The sequence below is a fragment of the Equus asinus genome, chromosome 8 (assembly GCF_041296235.1).
Source record: "Equus asinus isolate D_3611 breed Donkey chromosome 8, EquAss-T2T_v2, whole genome shotgun sequence".
Lineage (NCBI taxonomy): Eukaryota > Metazoa > Chordata > Mammalia > Perissodactyla > Equidae > Equus > Equus asinus.
This window is the reverse complement of record NC_091797.1, coordinates 13,207,590-13,224,555: the sequence shown is the minus strand read 5'-3', so window position 1 is coordinate 13,224,555 and position 16,966 is coordinate 13,207,590. Positions and strand designations below refer to the sequence as shown.

At 45.2% G+C, this 16,966-nt stretch overlaps 1 protein-coding gene across 1 annotated transcript in view; it reads right to left on the bottom strand.

Annotated features, from left to right (window-relative positions):
- Positions 1 to 11,909, bottom strand: part of GCLC (glutamate-cysteine ligase catalytic subunit) — a 44,336-nt gene extending 32,427 nt beyond the window's left edge. The window contains exon 1 of the mRNA XM_014863858.3: positions 11,371 to 11,909. Coding sequence (XP_014719344.1) covers positions 11,371 to 11,520 — 150 coding nt within the window. The 5' untranslated portion in view covers positions 11,521 to 11,909. The remainder of the gene's footprint in view (positions 1 to 11,370) is intronic.
- Between the last annotated feature and the right edge of the window lie 5,057 nt (positions 11,910 to 16,966).

Genomic DNA, 16,966 nt, shown 5'->3' with positions numbered 1-16,966 from the left:
TTAGGTTCGTCTGAGGCTTACAGTTCTTAGAGTATATACTTTACAAATAAGATTTTTTTTAAAAGAATGTTACCTTTCTAACATCTCAGGTCACTTAAGTTGAAGGTCACTGCTGCAATGCCTAACTCGTTAAAACACTTCCGAGAAGTGTCAGCCAGCTTTCACAGGTGCTTCAAGACCTTTACTATCTCTCCGGAGCATTAAGATATGTGAAGCTCTGCATGGCCCAGCCCCTGTCGGCGATGCAAATGGGGCAGCGCAGCCAGGTTCGTAGCTGCTTCCAGGAAAAGGGTTGTGGAGTCTCTAGCCTTAGACTTTTAACTCTGCTAAATCAGCATCCAGTTCAAAAAGAAAGGAGGTAACTGAATCCAAAGGACTAAACCTGGAGCTGGAGGAGGGAAGACAGACCAGTGGGTCCGCGTGAACATTTATGTAATTAGGAACATCTGGTGTGGGGGTTCTTTTGTAATCTTGTTGTGAAAATAAGTTTAAATCCTGACCGTAACAGACACGAAAATCTAAGAATACAGAGAACTCTCCAAGCGCGTCCCACAGAGTGGAACCTTAGCCACGTGAACTCTCCCAGGATACGGAGAGCTAGACAACCGAGTTTCCAGATGCCTATGAAGATGTATCCAAAACGAACGCTTTCGGCGAGAAGTCCGAGGCTTATTTCTGTTTCCTCATCTTCCTAAACAATGTCTGAGAAACCCAACCTGTAGGTGGAGAGTCAGAGCATCATTCCAGTATCTTTGGTCCATCACAATCAGTTTCACCATCCAACAGAGATAACTTAGCAGCCATGGAGATTCAACCTGAGAGGCCCAAACTTAGATGCTTTCTCAGTTCAATTCTGCTTCTCTCTGAAAATTCTAACCAAGATTTCACGGATTGTACAAGCTGTGAAAACATGCATGGGCTTTGTGCCATTTATTTTGGCCAGAAACCAATTTCTTGCTCTCTTCCCAAGTTTTTAATGGGTTTGAGAGAGGCTGGTGCCGAAGCCGCCAGTCCCTGTCTAACCAGCAAACCCAGCGCTTCCTCTCAGTCCCCACCCTTCCATACCTCTCGAGAGCCCGCCATCCTTCTTCCTGTACGCGGCAGTCCACCACCCCTCGCACTGTTCCCTATCAGGACCCCACACTCAATGCTTGTCCTTGAAGTGCATGCATCAGGGCTCTGAGGCTGCCGACACTTTCTGTCCCTGGGTTATCTCGCTCTCTGCTTTGGTTTTAACCACAACTCGTAGGCCTCTGGCTGTCCAGCCACATGCACAGCCAGCTCAGATGTGGCCCCAGCTCGCTCTCCTGTCTATGTGCTGTCTCTACTGGATGAGCACTGGGCTCCTTATAATCAAGGGTTCCAAACCAATCCCCCCAGGAACTAATTATCCTTTGTAGGGCTTCTTATTCACTCAGTCATCTAAGCTAGGAAGCTGGGCGAGAGACACAACCACTCAGCTGCCAGGTCCTCAGTCCGTCTCCTCCAAAGTGTCTCTTTAATATACAACTCTCTCTCTAGAGCCTTAGGCTAGACTCTCTTCCCTCTTCCAGCAATCAGATGTCCTCTGTAGTGGGGGACCCTAGCCTCTAGTGATCTCTCCCAAAACATTTTTCACACTATTACCAAAGGGATCTAAAAGAAACCACCTATGCCATCATTCCTGGACTCACAATACCATGTCTCCCCTATTATAAAGGGCCTTCAACAGCTTGAACCCAACCCACCTTTCTAGCCTGAACCCCTAGCACCCCGTTCCCTGCTTCGGTCCTAGGTTACAGCAGTACTCCCTCGACCTCAGGCCCCTCCGTGACTTCACCCCTGCATGTGCCCTCTCCTTGCCTTCCCCCTCTCCCTGTGGGATCCTACCACAAGCTGTCCCCTCTCCCCCATCTATAAGACTCCCAAGATCTCTAGCTACAGAAGCAAACCTTTCCCCTCGCCCTCCTGCTTGTTCACCCACCCTACCCGCCACTGGGGTTCTTCAAGGGCGGAGAGCTTCTCTCTTTTCTTGGTTCCTCACTCCAACCCCGTGATCTAGCACAGAAAGGCCTCAATATATGGACAGCACTCAATAACTACTTCTTAATTTAAAAGTCATCCATCACGGAAATGAAGACTTTAGTGTTCTGCCACACCTAAGTAAAGCTTAAGTCTCGGCTTTTCTTAAAGAAACATTTTGCAATACCATCTTGCTTCTTACAAAAAAGTTGTGAGGCTCAAATAGGTTTACTTAAGGAGTTAAAGAAAAAATTTCTACATACCTAACATCTATGGCTTTATAATTAGGTTACTTTTCCAACAGCCAGTAAAGTATTGCAATCTTGGAAAAAACGCCAAAAACCCAAAAGGTGACAGGGCAAGGAAGTGGATTCTACCATTTCCAATATGCATTTCCTGATTCTCCTAAGTTGTATAGCGTTTAAAGCATTCTGAGACAGTTAACCTGTTAACAATACAGTTAGATATGTATATACACACACACATATAATGTAAGCACACAATTCGAAACCAAATGATAGGATTTTTTTGATTTGTCTTACAGCTGAGGAAAATTGTGGTCCAAAGAATTTAAGTTCTGCATCTAAGATCACAGGACCATCTGGGGGAAGACGCGGGGCTTGGACTCCATCTTCAAATTAAAGTCCATTAATAAAACATAGGCCAACTTTCAAAATAATCTGCTTTCACCAAATACCCAGTGATGAGATGGTAACACTAATACTAAGAGTTGAACATTTTGGTGTAAGGGCAAAGAAAATCCTGACTTTAAAAAAACTTGACTAAATCTTGGTTGCTGGAGATATAACCACGAGGGTAGCCAGACTCTGGACAAAGTTTACAAAGGAGAGCAAAGCTCAAAGAATATCAGAAAAAGTAAGAAAGATGTCCACTTCTAACCAAAATGGAGTAATAGAGACCTATTTAACCCTCCTGCCTGAAACAACCAAAAAAAAGAGAGAGAGAGAGAAATACATGAAAGAATGGTTTTCTTCAAGACACTGGACATCAGACAACAAAGGGCAGAGATCCCTGAGATATGGGGAAAAAACTAAGTGAGCCCTACAATTAACTGCCCCCACTGACTGCCTGGAGAGAGGCTGCAGACCACAGCAGGCAGATGAAGCAGAGCTGGGAGGACTCCCCCTATTGAAGGGAGAGCTGCCCATCTGAGGAAACCGAGTCAATTCAAGTTCACAGACTGAGTACCAAAGGAAGAGAGCTGCACAGAGACCCCCGGAGACCTGCAGAGGGCCCCCCTCAAGGATTCAGTAGAAATCCAACCCCTGCACATGAGGCAAGTAGCCAAAGTGGAGACAGAGTGTGTTCCCACAAAGCAGATGGAGTGACTCCTAATTCAGGGGCTTTCGGGAAAGGGCTTGTGAAGGTCTTGCCTGAGGAGGAGAGAAGAATTAGCTCTCAGCTGAGGCTTTTCTGGCTCTGTCTAATCAATTGTAAAAGCAAGATATAACTATAAGATAATAACTATGTTCCAGAACAAAGCCAAGACTACTTTTAGGAATAAAGAAATACAGAGCACCCAACAATGTAAAATGCATAATGTCTGGCATCCAATCAGATATTACCAGGCATGCAAAGGAGCAGGGAAACATACTCACAATGAAGAGAAAAAATCAAGTGAACCTGACCTTAAATGACAAAGATGACAGAATCAGCAAAGATATTAAAACAGTGATTAGAACTATATTCCAGATGTTCAATAAGTGAGTTTAGTAAGGTTGCAGAATACAAGATAAATATACAAAAACAATTTTGTTTTGCTATATTAGCAGTGAACAACCAGAAATCAAAACTTAGAAAATAGTAACATTTGGGGGCTAGCCTGGTGGCATAGTGGTTAAGTTCACATGCTCTGCTTCAGTGGCCTGAGGTTCGCAAGTTCAGATCCTGGGCACAGACCTACACACTGCTCATCAAGCCATGCTATGGAGGCATCCCACATACAAAATAGAGGAAGATTGGCACAGATGTTACCTTAGCAACAATCTTCCTCAAACAAAAAGAGGAGGATTGGCAACAGATGTTAGCTCAGAGCCAATCTTCTTCACCAAAAAAGAAAAAAAAAGTAATATCATTTACAATAGAATCAAAAAATATGAACTATTCGGTGATAAATCTGACAAAAGACTTGTACACTGAAAACTACAAAACACTGATGAAAGACATTAAAGAAACTATAAGTAGAGAGATGCATTTGTTCATGGGTCAGAAGACTCATTATTGTTAAGATGTCAATTTTCTCCAAATTTATCTATAGATTTAATGCAATCCTGGTCAAAATCCCAGCAGGGTTTGCTTGTTTGGTATGGGTAGAAATTGCCAAGCTGGTTCTAAAATTCATATGGAAATTCAAAGGACCTAGAAGAGTCAAAACAAGCTGAAAAAGAACAAAGCAGGAGAGCTAACAGGACCTGATCTCACAACTTATCATAAAGTTACAGCAATAAAAAGTGTGGTTTTGGCATAAAGACAGACAAATACATCAATGGAACAGTACCAAGAGTCCAGAAATAAAACCACACACACAGACAACTGACATCAGACAAAGGTACAAAGGCCGTGCGCCTTTGGCAGTGGAGAAAGGAGGGTCTTTTCAAAAAATGGTGCTGGGGTAATAGGCAAAAAACAACCCAAACCAAAAATCACACCTTGCCCTATATACAAAAATTAACTCAAAATGAATCACAGACCTAAGCAAAAGCTAGGACTATAAAACTTCTAGAAGAAAACCTTTGTGACTCTGGATTAAGGAAAGATTTCTCAGATGCCATACCAAAAGCATAATCCAGAAAAGAACAAATGGACAAACTCGACGTCATCAAGATGAACAACTTCTGTTCTTCAAAAGACAGTTAAGAGAATGAAAATAAACTTAGAGGACATATGTGCAAAGCACATTATCTGATAGGACTTACATCCAGAACAAAGAATTCTCAAAACTCAGTAATAAGAAAACAACTCAAATGATTTTAACACACTTCACAAAAAGGATATACAGATGGCAAATAAACACATGAAAAGATATCCGACATTTGTGGTCTTTAGGGAAAAGCAAATTAAAAATATCATGATGGGGCCAGCCTGGTGGTGCACTGGTTAAGAGCACATGTTGCACTTCAGCAGCCCAGGGTTCACTGGTTTGGATCCTGGGTGCAGACAAGGCACCGCTTGTCAAGCCATGCTGTGACAGGTGTCCCACATATAAAGCAGGAGAAGATGGACATGGATGTTAGCTCAGGGCCAGTCTTCCTCAGCAAAAAGAGGAGGATTGGTGGCAGATGTTAGCTCAGGGCTAGTCTTCCAAAAAAAAAAATTATGAAATACCACCATCATCTATCAGAATGGCTAAAATCAGAGACTGACTCTACCAAGTATTGACAAGGATGTGGATGAAGTGGAACTAGCATACAATGCTGGTGGGAATGTAAAATGGTACAACCACTGTGGAAAAGTTTGGTAGTTTCCCTAAAAAGTTAAAACACTCCTAGGTAATGATCAAGACAGATGAAAACCTAAGTCCACACAAGGACTTGTACATTAATGTTCACAGAAGTTCTGTTTGTAACAGCTAAAAATTGGGGACAATCCAAATAGTGAATAAACAAATTGTTGGATATCTATACAATGGAATACTACTCTGCAATTAAAAGGAATATACTACTGATACAGGCAACCACACGAATTATCTCAAAATATATATGCAGAGTTCAAAAAGCTAGACCAAAAAAGTACACGCTGTATGATTTCCTAGATATAAAACTCCAGGAAATGCAAACTAAGCTATGGTGACAGAAAGCAGATCAGTGGTTGCCTGCAGAACTGGGGCATGGTGGCAGGAATTACAAAGGGGCACAAGGATATTTTTGGAGATGATGGATATGTTCATTATTTTGATTGTGGTGATGGCTTCACAGGTGTGTGCATACATCAAAACTCATCAATCTGTACATTTTAAATATGGAAGTTTATTATGTGTCAATTTAAACTATGTCCATCTAAATAAAGCTGTTAAAATGTAAAAAACCCCACCCTACTTGGTTAAATCATGAATGTAGAAAGAGAATATTAATTAGCAAGCTCATTAGGATTTGGTCCACCCAATAATACCGGCAACATCAGTAACGCCCCATACACAGCGTTCTAACTTTAACAATACCATCAGATGCCTTGATTTTGATGTGAGAGGCTCAATTAATGCTCTGACCTATTTTCTCAAGATGTAGTGTCTTACTGAACTTTACCTAGGTTTACACTACACAATGAAGCTATACACAGAATACTGGTAAGTACATTTGCTAGCACCACTTGCAGACGTTACTAGAAGTGGTATTCTAGACACTCCTCTTCACAGAGAGGAACTCAACAGTGACACGGCGGGGTCACAGTAACTGGTTCAGAAGTCTAGAAATGCTTGCCTAGAGGAGCGAGGTGTACAGATGTAATAAACCTCTCCCTTCCATGCTGTTTTCCTCATGCCCTAAAGTACAGCAAAACCTCTACTTACCCAGAACTACACAAAGACCTCTGGAAACTGATCGTACGTACTCGCTGCACTTACAGCCCCAAAGTGCACATAACCCTGACCTGGCAATGCTCTTTCTCGCCTTCCCGCCTTTACCGCACTCTTCTTTTGACTGGAATGCTTCCCCTCCACCAAATGAAGGGCCACACTCTTCGGGGCAGCTTCCCAAAGGTGGTGCCTGGAGAACCAGAATCCCCTGAAGTGCCGTGTTTCTCTCACCTGCATTTGTGCACAGGGCACAAAGGAACTCCTGGCAGGGGGTCGGGAGGTTATATATGCACGGATGTTCTCTGTTTATATCTTTTATTTCAACCGTGGTGGGGGATATCTGCTTGTATATACTTGTTAAAAGTCATTGAACTGCACATTTAAAGTGGGTGCATATTACTGAATGTAAATTATAATTCAACGAAATTGGTTTAAAAAGAAAGCCCACACAAAACTTTCTAACACAAAATGAGGAGAGGTAAAGAAACCCTGAGGTTTACATCAGAAGTACGAGTCAAGCTCACATTTAAACCAAGCTTAAATTCTCAACCACAATTCCTGATACAAACACAGGGTCAGTTATCTGGTTTCCCAACTTACAAAAATGAACCTCTTGGTAAAAAAAGGTAATCTTCAAAGAAAAAAACCATTCACCAGAAGGCTCCAACATTGTTTCACTCTTTTTTCCTTGATTTCACCACTGTGCTTTAGACACAGTCAACAAATGCTGTCCAACTAATGTTCACGGTGACAGCTCAGAGAGAAGGATGTACAACTGTGCTTCAGGTGCACAGAACACACGATAACTGATGTCAGAAGCCGGAGCCTCAGAATGACCAGCAAGGAATAAGTCATCAATATCTTCTTCTAAGAAGTCAGTGTCAAATCACGCATTTTAAAAACACGATTTAGATTTTGAAATGCAATTTAGAAATACCATTTAAAAAGTCACTAAGCTAATGGAATATAATTATACCTAAATGAGCAAATTTCAGTTAATTGGTTAAAAAAAAAATTCCACATACATGAATGTCTCAGTCTCCAATGACTATGGCTACTAAATGAGATAGGCTAGATATTTAAGAATTTCCAAGTAAACATTTTAAGCTATCATTTATGAGTCTTTACTTAAAAGGCTAGGTACTTGTAAACCATTTCTTCAACATTATCTCATTTAATCTTAATAACCCTATAAGGAAGGTTTTATTGTCCCCATTTTATAGATGACAAAACTGAGGTTAAGGGCAGTTCAACTATTTGTCCAAAGCTACACAGAACCTTTGATTAGACTGCAATGACTATGCTTTTGTCCACTCTGGATTTATAACTCAGGAGGACGTTCTTTTTGTTATTGGGTCATCAGCTTATTCATTAACAAGCTATGCATTTTCTAAATGGTCACTTAAGCATTCTCACCCTATGAAGGCAAACTTGCAGTTCAAACTCAATGGATGGTATACCAGCCCTTAATAAATCTCACCTCAGTTTTATTGGTTTTATGCTTGATAAGAACACACTTATAAACATGAAAGACACATCTTCCTCTCAAAGTTCACATGGACTTTTCTGCTAACTAGAGGACAATTTACCTTCTCGCCTCTGAAAGCCGCTACACTGGGTTAAAAAGAAAACTGGAAAAATTACGTTTGCTTCCAAATGCTGTTTTCTGGCACCTCTACAACCATTTACAGAGTTGGAACTCCGTAAAAGGAGATTCGACAAAATCTCAACGTAAATGATCCAAAACCTGGTATACCGAGTTTGAGAAATGGACCTGGAGTCACACAGATTTCAATTCTAATAATGCCCTTGCCACTAAGTAGCTGAAAAGGCCCGATACGGAGCTAACACAAGAGTATTAGGAAAAACTCAAGAGTCGTATGCATTTATAGCCACATTTGCAGCGTCAATTTCCTAGGTTTGTTTTTTAATGTGCGGTCTCCAAGTTATGAACAAGATCTGTACCTGAAAAGTTGTGCGTGAGCTGTGAAGAGAGAAGCCTTACTTTTTTGCACACACACAAAGCTTAGCAGGCAACAGAGCCCCCAGCAACATCCATCTCACCTTCCCCTCCCACCCCCCCCCCCCCCCGGGGGAAAATGAAGTCTTTTCCTCCACCTAGGACTCAGAACTTCTATTCCCCCTAGAAAGAGCACAATAAATGGTGGCGAGGGTTAGGACCTGCCACACTCAAGGTGAAACATGCATCTGTACGCTGATTTGGGAATCTACCTATTTATAAGGTTGTCACAGGAAAGAACTTTTGAATTCCAAAAAGCCGGCATACACACACCCTTGTAACACCGTCTATTTTTACCGCCGTGATTGGTCGCAGCCCTCTCTCTACTCAGCAGTCTAAAAATTATCTATCTCCAGGTGAATTTCAAAGAGTAACATTCTGGTTTGAAATATGTACATTATTAAAAAATCTTATCCCGGCCAGCCCAGTGGCGCAGTACTTAAGCACGCACGTTCCGCTTCTGCAGCCCAGGATTCGCCAGTTTGGATCCCAGGTGCAGACATGGCACCGCTTGGCACACCATGCTGTGGCAGGCATCCCACATATAAAGTAGAGGAAGATGGGCACGGATGTTAGCTCAGGGCCAGTCTTCCTCAGCAAAGAGAGGAGGACTGGCGGCAGATGTTAGCTCAGGGCTAATCTTCCTCACACACACACACACACACACACACACAAAGTCTTATTCCAACTGTACTTAAACTGTAGAAGTCCAGAAGGGAAAGAGTCCAGTCGTCTCATTTTCCAAATGAGGAAACTGAGGCTCACGATCACACAGGCAGTCGGGCTGGCCTTGGAATACAACCCAAGTGGAACTCCCAATCCAGGATGGTTTCAGACAAACACCAGAGAGAAACGCTGTCCTAGTGCCGAAGGCCGGGCATTCTAAGAGGCAGGCTCTCCTTCCAACCATATCAGCGACCACAGTTTGAAAGCACATTTTTTCTTTTTTAATCCAACTCAAGGACCCGGTAAGTGCAACACGAGATCCTCCCCTGAAGAGCAGTATTTTGGTATCACACCAACACAGTCTACATATCACATCACAAACACCACCGTCTGTCTGGCTAGGCCATCCTTCATCTCTGGGCCCACAGCCCCACTCCCCGCTTTATCTACTTTTATCTGCTCAGCCTGTTTCTCAGTTATTTTCCAAGACTTCTGCATACAAACAAGCTTGCTTGCTGTCTGGCCCTGCCTGCAGACTTCTATTCAGCAGATGTGCTAGTGAGCTCCTACTATGTGCAAGGATTAGTGCTAACACTGGAGGCGTTGATGTCTCTTTCGCTCCTTGTCAAAGGCTCATCTCATCAAGGAAGGCTTCCATGATAAAGGTTGAGACTCTGGCTTTCAAACTCCTTTACTGCAACCATAGGAAGAAATAATTTACATGCCACCCAATACACACCCCCTCACACACACCCACAAGCAACTCAAAAGTTATGACATAATACTCTTTCTAAGTATGACAAACTGATATCCCTCATCCTACTCCATTTCATTTTTTAAAAAGTCCTGGAGAGAAAAATATCTAAGGGGATGGAGAGGATAGAACATAAAATACACACAATACACAAATGAATATGTAAAATGTCAGATGCTGTAAAGAAACAATGAACTTTAGACTAAAATTGAAGAATTACCACCAAACACTGTATCCCTTTTCTGTTCAAAGAAGTATGACAAATCACTTATAGTAGAAATGTGAGTCACTAGTCATTATACTTTTTGAACTTTAAAACAGCAATTCCTTCTCTTGCATCAGGCAGAACTACCTTCCAATCTTAGAAAAAGAGAAATGAACTCTTCCAGAGAGAGAGACTCTACATTGGTGTGGCAGCACCTTGACACTCAGGTCGCGACTGGTAACAGGGACCAGAAGATAAATTACTTACACCTGAGCAAGCCACGGAAGGCAAAAGGTCAGAGCACAAAAAATATAGGTGGACTTTTCAAGGAGTCACTTAATTATCTCAACTTTATACACATGTGATTTTTTAAAACGGGAAGGGACAGCACAAAAAGCTTTGGCCTAAGACTTGAAACCTAACAGGAGGCAAAGCTTTCCAGATCTTTCCAATAAACAGTGGTTCAACCTACTGAGAATCCAGGAACATCTCCCCTCCAGGCAGAACACAAGTTGCCTAGATTTGTAAGGTTTAGATGCTGGATCTAGGCCATGGAAAGGCACTAACAAATCCTAATTTTGAAGCTCTAAGCGTTCCCAATCAGGATTCAACAGGACCAGGAAGTTTCCTCCCCTTTATGAAAACCGAGCCGTCATTTGTTTCAATTTATACCTGCAAAGTGTGGTGTGGGGGAGGAGGAGGTTGGTGACAAGGAGAAGGTGGAGGTTTAAAAGACACCTGGATGAGATGGGGCAGCAGCACCTACAGATGAGACCTGAAGACCTGACTCCTAACAGCAACGGGCCTTCTAAGACAACTTAGTCCTTTTCGTATCAATCGCAAAAGGGCACTTCGAGACGGGATTAGGGACTGCGATAGGCGGCCGGCAGACAGGGGAGGCTGAAAACTCCCCGAGGCACCAAGCGTCACACTTCTTCTCGCTCACGTCCTCCCAGCGCCCAATCTACATCTGCTGAATGAAGGGGAAACCCGAACGAATGAATGGATGGGAGAGAGAAGTCCAGCCAGGTCTCGGAGCAGGGCCCCAGGCTCGGGACGGCCCTGGTCGCCGGAGGGCGAGGCGGCGTGCGGGGACCCTCGGGCGCGGGGCAGGACGCGCCCCGCCGGGGGCCTGGGGCCGGGGAGCCGGGCGGCCCGGCCGAACAAAGGCGGCGCGGGGGCCGCGGGCTCACCTCGTCGCCCCACTTGAGCACGTCCTTGTGCCGGTCCTTGACAGCGTGGTAGATGTGCAGGAACTGGAGAATGCCGTGCCGCCGCACGTGGTCGGCGTGCCGCTGGGTCTCCTCCCAGCTCAGCGGCGAGCCCTGGGACAGCAGCCCCATGGCCCCCTTCTCCTCCTCCTCGGGACTGCCGGCGCCACTCGCTCCGGGCGCGGGGCGCGGGGCGCGAGCCGGACCGGCACTCAGCTGCCCGCAGGAGGCGGCGGCTACACCGCCCCGGGGGGGCGCCCGCGGGCCGCAGCGGCGGAGGGAGGGTCGGGTCCGCTCCGCTCAGGCTCCCGGCGCGGGGTCCCTGCCGCCCAGGTGACCGACCCAGGGGTCCGGCGCCCCGCGCGGACACAGGGGCGGAGGACGGGAGGGCGGGCTGCACGGCTCTGGGCCCGGCGGCCTCGGCCCTCGCCCGCCCCGCTCCTGCTCCGAGGCGGCGGCGACGGACCCCACAGCCGCGCTGCGACAGCGGCTCCCGCTTCTCTTTGCCGGTGTCGTGCACTGGCTTCTTCCTACTTGTGACCAAAACCTGCGCCGCCGCTGAGCATGCCCAGTGCCCCCGTCCGCTCGTTCACCGCTCCCGGGCGCGATCCGTCGCTCCGGGTTTTATAGACTACGGGCGAGGGCGGGGACAGGAGGCGGTGCGGGACAGGAGGCCGGGCTGAGCGCCCCGGGAGACTCCGGGGGCGGCGGAGGAGGCGTGCGCAGGCGTGGTTGGGGCGGAGTCGAAGGGGAGGAGCTCCCGGGGGAGGAGGAGGGAGCGGGGCGAGGTGGGGGCCCAGTGAAGTCGGCCTCGCTGTAAGCACATATGATATGTAAAAATCCATTTTTCTCCAATCCAAAGAAGTAAACTCTGCGTTGGGGAAGAAAGCTGATTTGAATTAATGAGGAACCCACTAGATTATTTTTTAGGTGAGAAAGGCCTTCCATTTAAAAACGGTGAGAGCAGCAGGGTATGGCAAGAAAAATACTAACTTGCAAGACAGATGAAACGCAGGTTCAATTCTAGTCTCTAGATTTACCGTGAGATCTTGGGCAAGTTATTTTCATGCCTGTGTAAAATTATATTAATTCTGTCTTTTATGGGTGTTGTAAGAATGTGCACAATGCAGATATGCGTAGATTGATGGTCAATAAATAATTAAGAAGGATCAATTTGTCTACAAGTTTTTAGACATGTATATATTGCAAGCGTTTGTGTATTCTCTAAATTAGCTATTTGATGACGTATGCTCTTTGGATGGCACAGACACTATTGCAACAAAAGGGGCTTTGTCAACATCTCCAGATGCTCTTTTGAAGGAATCATGTCCAAAAGTATATCCCCAATCCAAACCTAAGATTCATCCAAGTGATTAAAATGATGTTCATGTGAGCTTATCATGGGGGTAGAACATATTAGAAACAACTGAGGTTGGCCCTATCCTGGCAGAGAAAGGAAGGAAACAGGTACCTGGTCCCCAAATAACTTTTCAATAAATATGTGTTGACAGAGCAATGACCTGACAGGTCAGGGGAAAATGACAGCAACTAGATCTTACATTTACTGAGGACAGGTGTTTACTTATTGTGTCCGCTTCCCTCACGCTACAAAGTTAACCAGTAGTAAGCACTTATTAACTGCTGAATGGATATACGATAATAGAAGTCTCCTCTCCAGCCCCTTCATGTTGGATGTGCCCACCCCGGGGCTTGGAGACATGGATACCCAAGGTCTGGCTGTAATTTCCACAGTGGGGTGTGTGTATATGTGTGGGATGTGGGGTGTTTGAAGCTCAGGAGATGATACTTCAATCCCCAGCAGACAGCCAGGATAAAAACCAAACCTCGTTCTAATTCGTCCCCAGACAACTCAACCTCAGCTACTGCCCCCATGCTTCCTTGTACCCTCCCCACCAACCACACAGGACCTGCAAGATTCTGGCTTTCTGCTGTTTTTTCCGCTTTGAATTCTTCACCTGACACATTCCTGTTCATCCTTTGAGTCCCAGTTACTCCTCTCTGTATTTTGGTTGCTTTCGTACATGCTTCTATTTCGACATTGTGATAGAACAATTTAAAAAATATCTCCACACTAGATAGTGACTGCCTGTGGGATGGAGATGATTTATGCTTTTCGTATGCATCTGTAATTCTAGAAAAGTCCTTCGTATAAATGTTAGCTTCCTATGGAAGGCAGGCAGTGGGTGGGGAGTGGGGACAGTGTTGGTCATTGTTTCCCATGCAGGTGAGGTATCCAAAGGATCATTTTGTTATTCTCATAATCTCATCTCACATTTACAAAGAACTGCATTGTTCAACACAAAAGCCATCAGCCACATGTGACTACTGAGCATTTGAAACATGGCTAATGTGACTGAAAAACTGATTTTAGTTTTATTTTAATCCACTTAAATATAAATTTCAAAATTGATATTCCATTCGGTTACTGGAAAACTTTTTTTAAGTAAATTTGGAAGAGGTTGGGAATGTGAAGCCACTTTTTCCTCTGTTAATTTTATGAAATCAAAATATAGATCAAGTATTTCCAATGAAAATCTAGTGGTTTGGGAGATGCACTGTGAGTGTAATGCATACTCCAGATTCAAAGACTTAGTACAAAAAAAACAATGTAAATATCTCATTAATAACTTTATATTGATTACTTATTGCTATAACAGTATTTCGGATGTTAAGATACAGTATATTACTGAATTTACTTCATCTGTTTTAGTTTTTAAAGGTGGCTAATGAAAACTTAAGATTACACATGTGGCTTGCATTCCACGTCATTGAAACAGCGCAGGTGTAAACATCCACCCTTTGCAAAGCACACAATTTCCCCCTACACCTGCAGGAATTCCTCATAATACCGTGAAGCTGGTCTCTTGAGAAAGTGCCAGTTTCGTTTGAAAGAGGAAACACAGACAGGGGCAGTTCAGTAAGAGGCTAAATTCTAGTCTAGCCGAAGCCCTACGTGAAACTGAATGTAGTGAGAGTTAACACTACAACTTGAGTCACTCAGCCCCAAACTCCGGTTGACGCAAAAGGGGGCCTTTCCCAGGGGTGAATTCCGAAACAGCACCCCAAGAGACAGCCCCTGGACTCCGGACAATCCCAAATCGAGTGCAGCGTGATGGCACCGCCTGGCAGTTATGTCAAATCTAAACCATGACCTCCACAGTGCCTTTACCAATTGCTGCTCAAGGGGGGAAAAAAACCCACCACAGACGAACGGAAGTCATATTCAACAACAATCATTTCCCTCAATTTGACAGTGCTTTGCATTTTTAGGTTTACTTCTCGATTTCACTTGTAGATTGCACCCAGGACTGGTTTCAACTTCTAGGATTGAGTTTTCAGCGGAGAGCACCAGACAAATCGTTTAAGACTTTCACGATCGCTAAAGGGAAAAGATGCCGCTCATATCTAGCAGAATAACCTCTTCCCCAGCCCTTGCCCAAAAAAGGATGCCTAGTCATTTCTCCCGCGGGCAAAAGCAGGGCTCCCGGGTCGGGACCCCACCTAGCCAGCGGCGCTCCAGACCCCGCCTCCCGGCCTCGCAGCACCCGGAACCGCCGCAAGCACCGCCCCCCACGGCCGCCCGGAAAACCCGGAGCGTGGAGCCCGGCGGCTGGGAACTGCGCGCAGCCGCGCGGCCGTGCTGAGCATGCTCGGAGAGCGGGTCTGTCGCGGGAGGAAGCGGCGCGGGCTGCGGCCGCTGCACGCCGCGCCGTTGTTGTGGTACAGCCCCCGGCACGTGACTGCGCCGGCCCGCCTCCCCGTGACTCAGCACTTTGTGCCGGCTCCGGGCTGGAGGTCAATTCCGGGAGGCTGCTCGGGGCAGAGTCCCTGTCCGCCACTCCCGACTGCCGGGCCGCTGCTGCAGCCGTTGCAGCAGGCGTTTAAGGCTCGTCAGTTTTCGGGCCTCCCGGCAAGGAGGAAAAAATGTATCATTTCCCTGTGGTCACGCCATTCCCATTTCCCCTGAGTCAGCGGCGCCGCGGAGAGCCCCGAGCGGGCCTCGCAGAGATCAAGTGAAGAAAGCGGAGGGGCTGTGCCTAGGCGTCTCTGAGGGAGGGACGTGTAGGTTCCAGCCACTTGCGGTCACCTGTCCCAGCCCTTACTCCTCTCTTTGGCCCGGGCATCCCCTTGATGGTCTCAGTAACTGACTCTGTATGGCGCACCTGCTTTATGCCAAGCACTCTGGTCTGGAATCCATAGAACAGTCCTGGTTGTTGCCACGTTTAATAGATGAGGCAATTGAGGTCCAGTATAGTACGTGGCAGGTAGTGGCTACGCAGGGATTTGCACTCCAGCGTGATTTCAAAGCTGGTGCGCTTTCTCCTGAGTCTCAAGTGCTAGATGTAGCTGAGGGCTTCTTTCCGTCTTTGTCCCTTGAGACAGGCTTTCCCCAGAAGGCCTCTGGTCTGCCAGTGAGGTGCTTAAGATTTTCTTTCTTTTTATGGTAATTAATTGGTAGGAACAAACAGTTATTTCTTCAGTGTACACGGTACAAAATGCAGAAGATATAGAAAGGATTTTCTCCCTACAATTGCATTATATTTGAAATTTAATTTGATTATATTGAAGACAGCCCCCAGGGCCTTATAATAGAAAAGCGGTGGCCAAGAGACTGGGGTCTTCGCCGAAACTCAGAGGATAATCCGCTGGGTCAATCTAAGCAATGTTGTGTTTATCATCAGCGACTCCTCCCTCTTCACTTGTTCAAAGGAGAGTCTGGAGGAAATGAGGTTTCCCTTCCAAACTAAACATTCTCTGATGTCAACACTACTAAATTAGTTGAAAGAGTGCAAATCTTGTGTAGTTTTCTAACACATGCTGCTGAGATGTGCTATTATCACTTTAAGTAAAAAAAAAAAAAACCACCTTTTTAAACTTGGTTTTTAAAGCCAAGTTTTAGTTCATATGTATTTTTTAAAAACACACGTGCTCATTTTCATGTAGGGTTACAAAAGGTCTGCTCAGTTAAGTGAAGGCCTTCATTAAGATGGGGAAGCTTGAGCGTGCAAAGAAGATGAGCAGGAGTCAAACAGAGGATGAGGTTAAAGATGTGGGAGTGAGAAAGGATGCCTTTAGAAGCAAGAGCTCTCTGGAGACATGATTTGATGGGATCCAGAACACATGTGAAGTGGTAAGTTTTTTTTCATAACAGTATCGTTGTCTTCCTGTGGGATGCTGGGAAAGATGTGTGGGGACAGGAAACGGAACAGCTACATACAGTAGACACACTCTTTTCACTGTAGTGTGGTTAAAGAAACACAAGTTTTTATTATGGGAGTTTCCAAACAAACAGAAAAATACAGAAAACAGAATGTGATGTACCTATCGCCCATCTTCAGTATCACAGCATGGCTAATCTTATTTCAAGCATTTACCCCCTCTCCTTAGTTTAAAGCAAATCTTACTGGAGTGTGTTTTGAATAGTTAGCTCTGAGTGAGCACTGAAGAAAGAGAGATATAAAAGACCATTTGAGCAATTGGTATGAGGGGTGTTCCGGGAAATGGAAAGGAGTGAGCAACAGGCCAGTCTCTTACTGGAAATCAATTTTCTTCATCC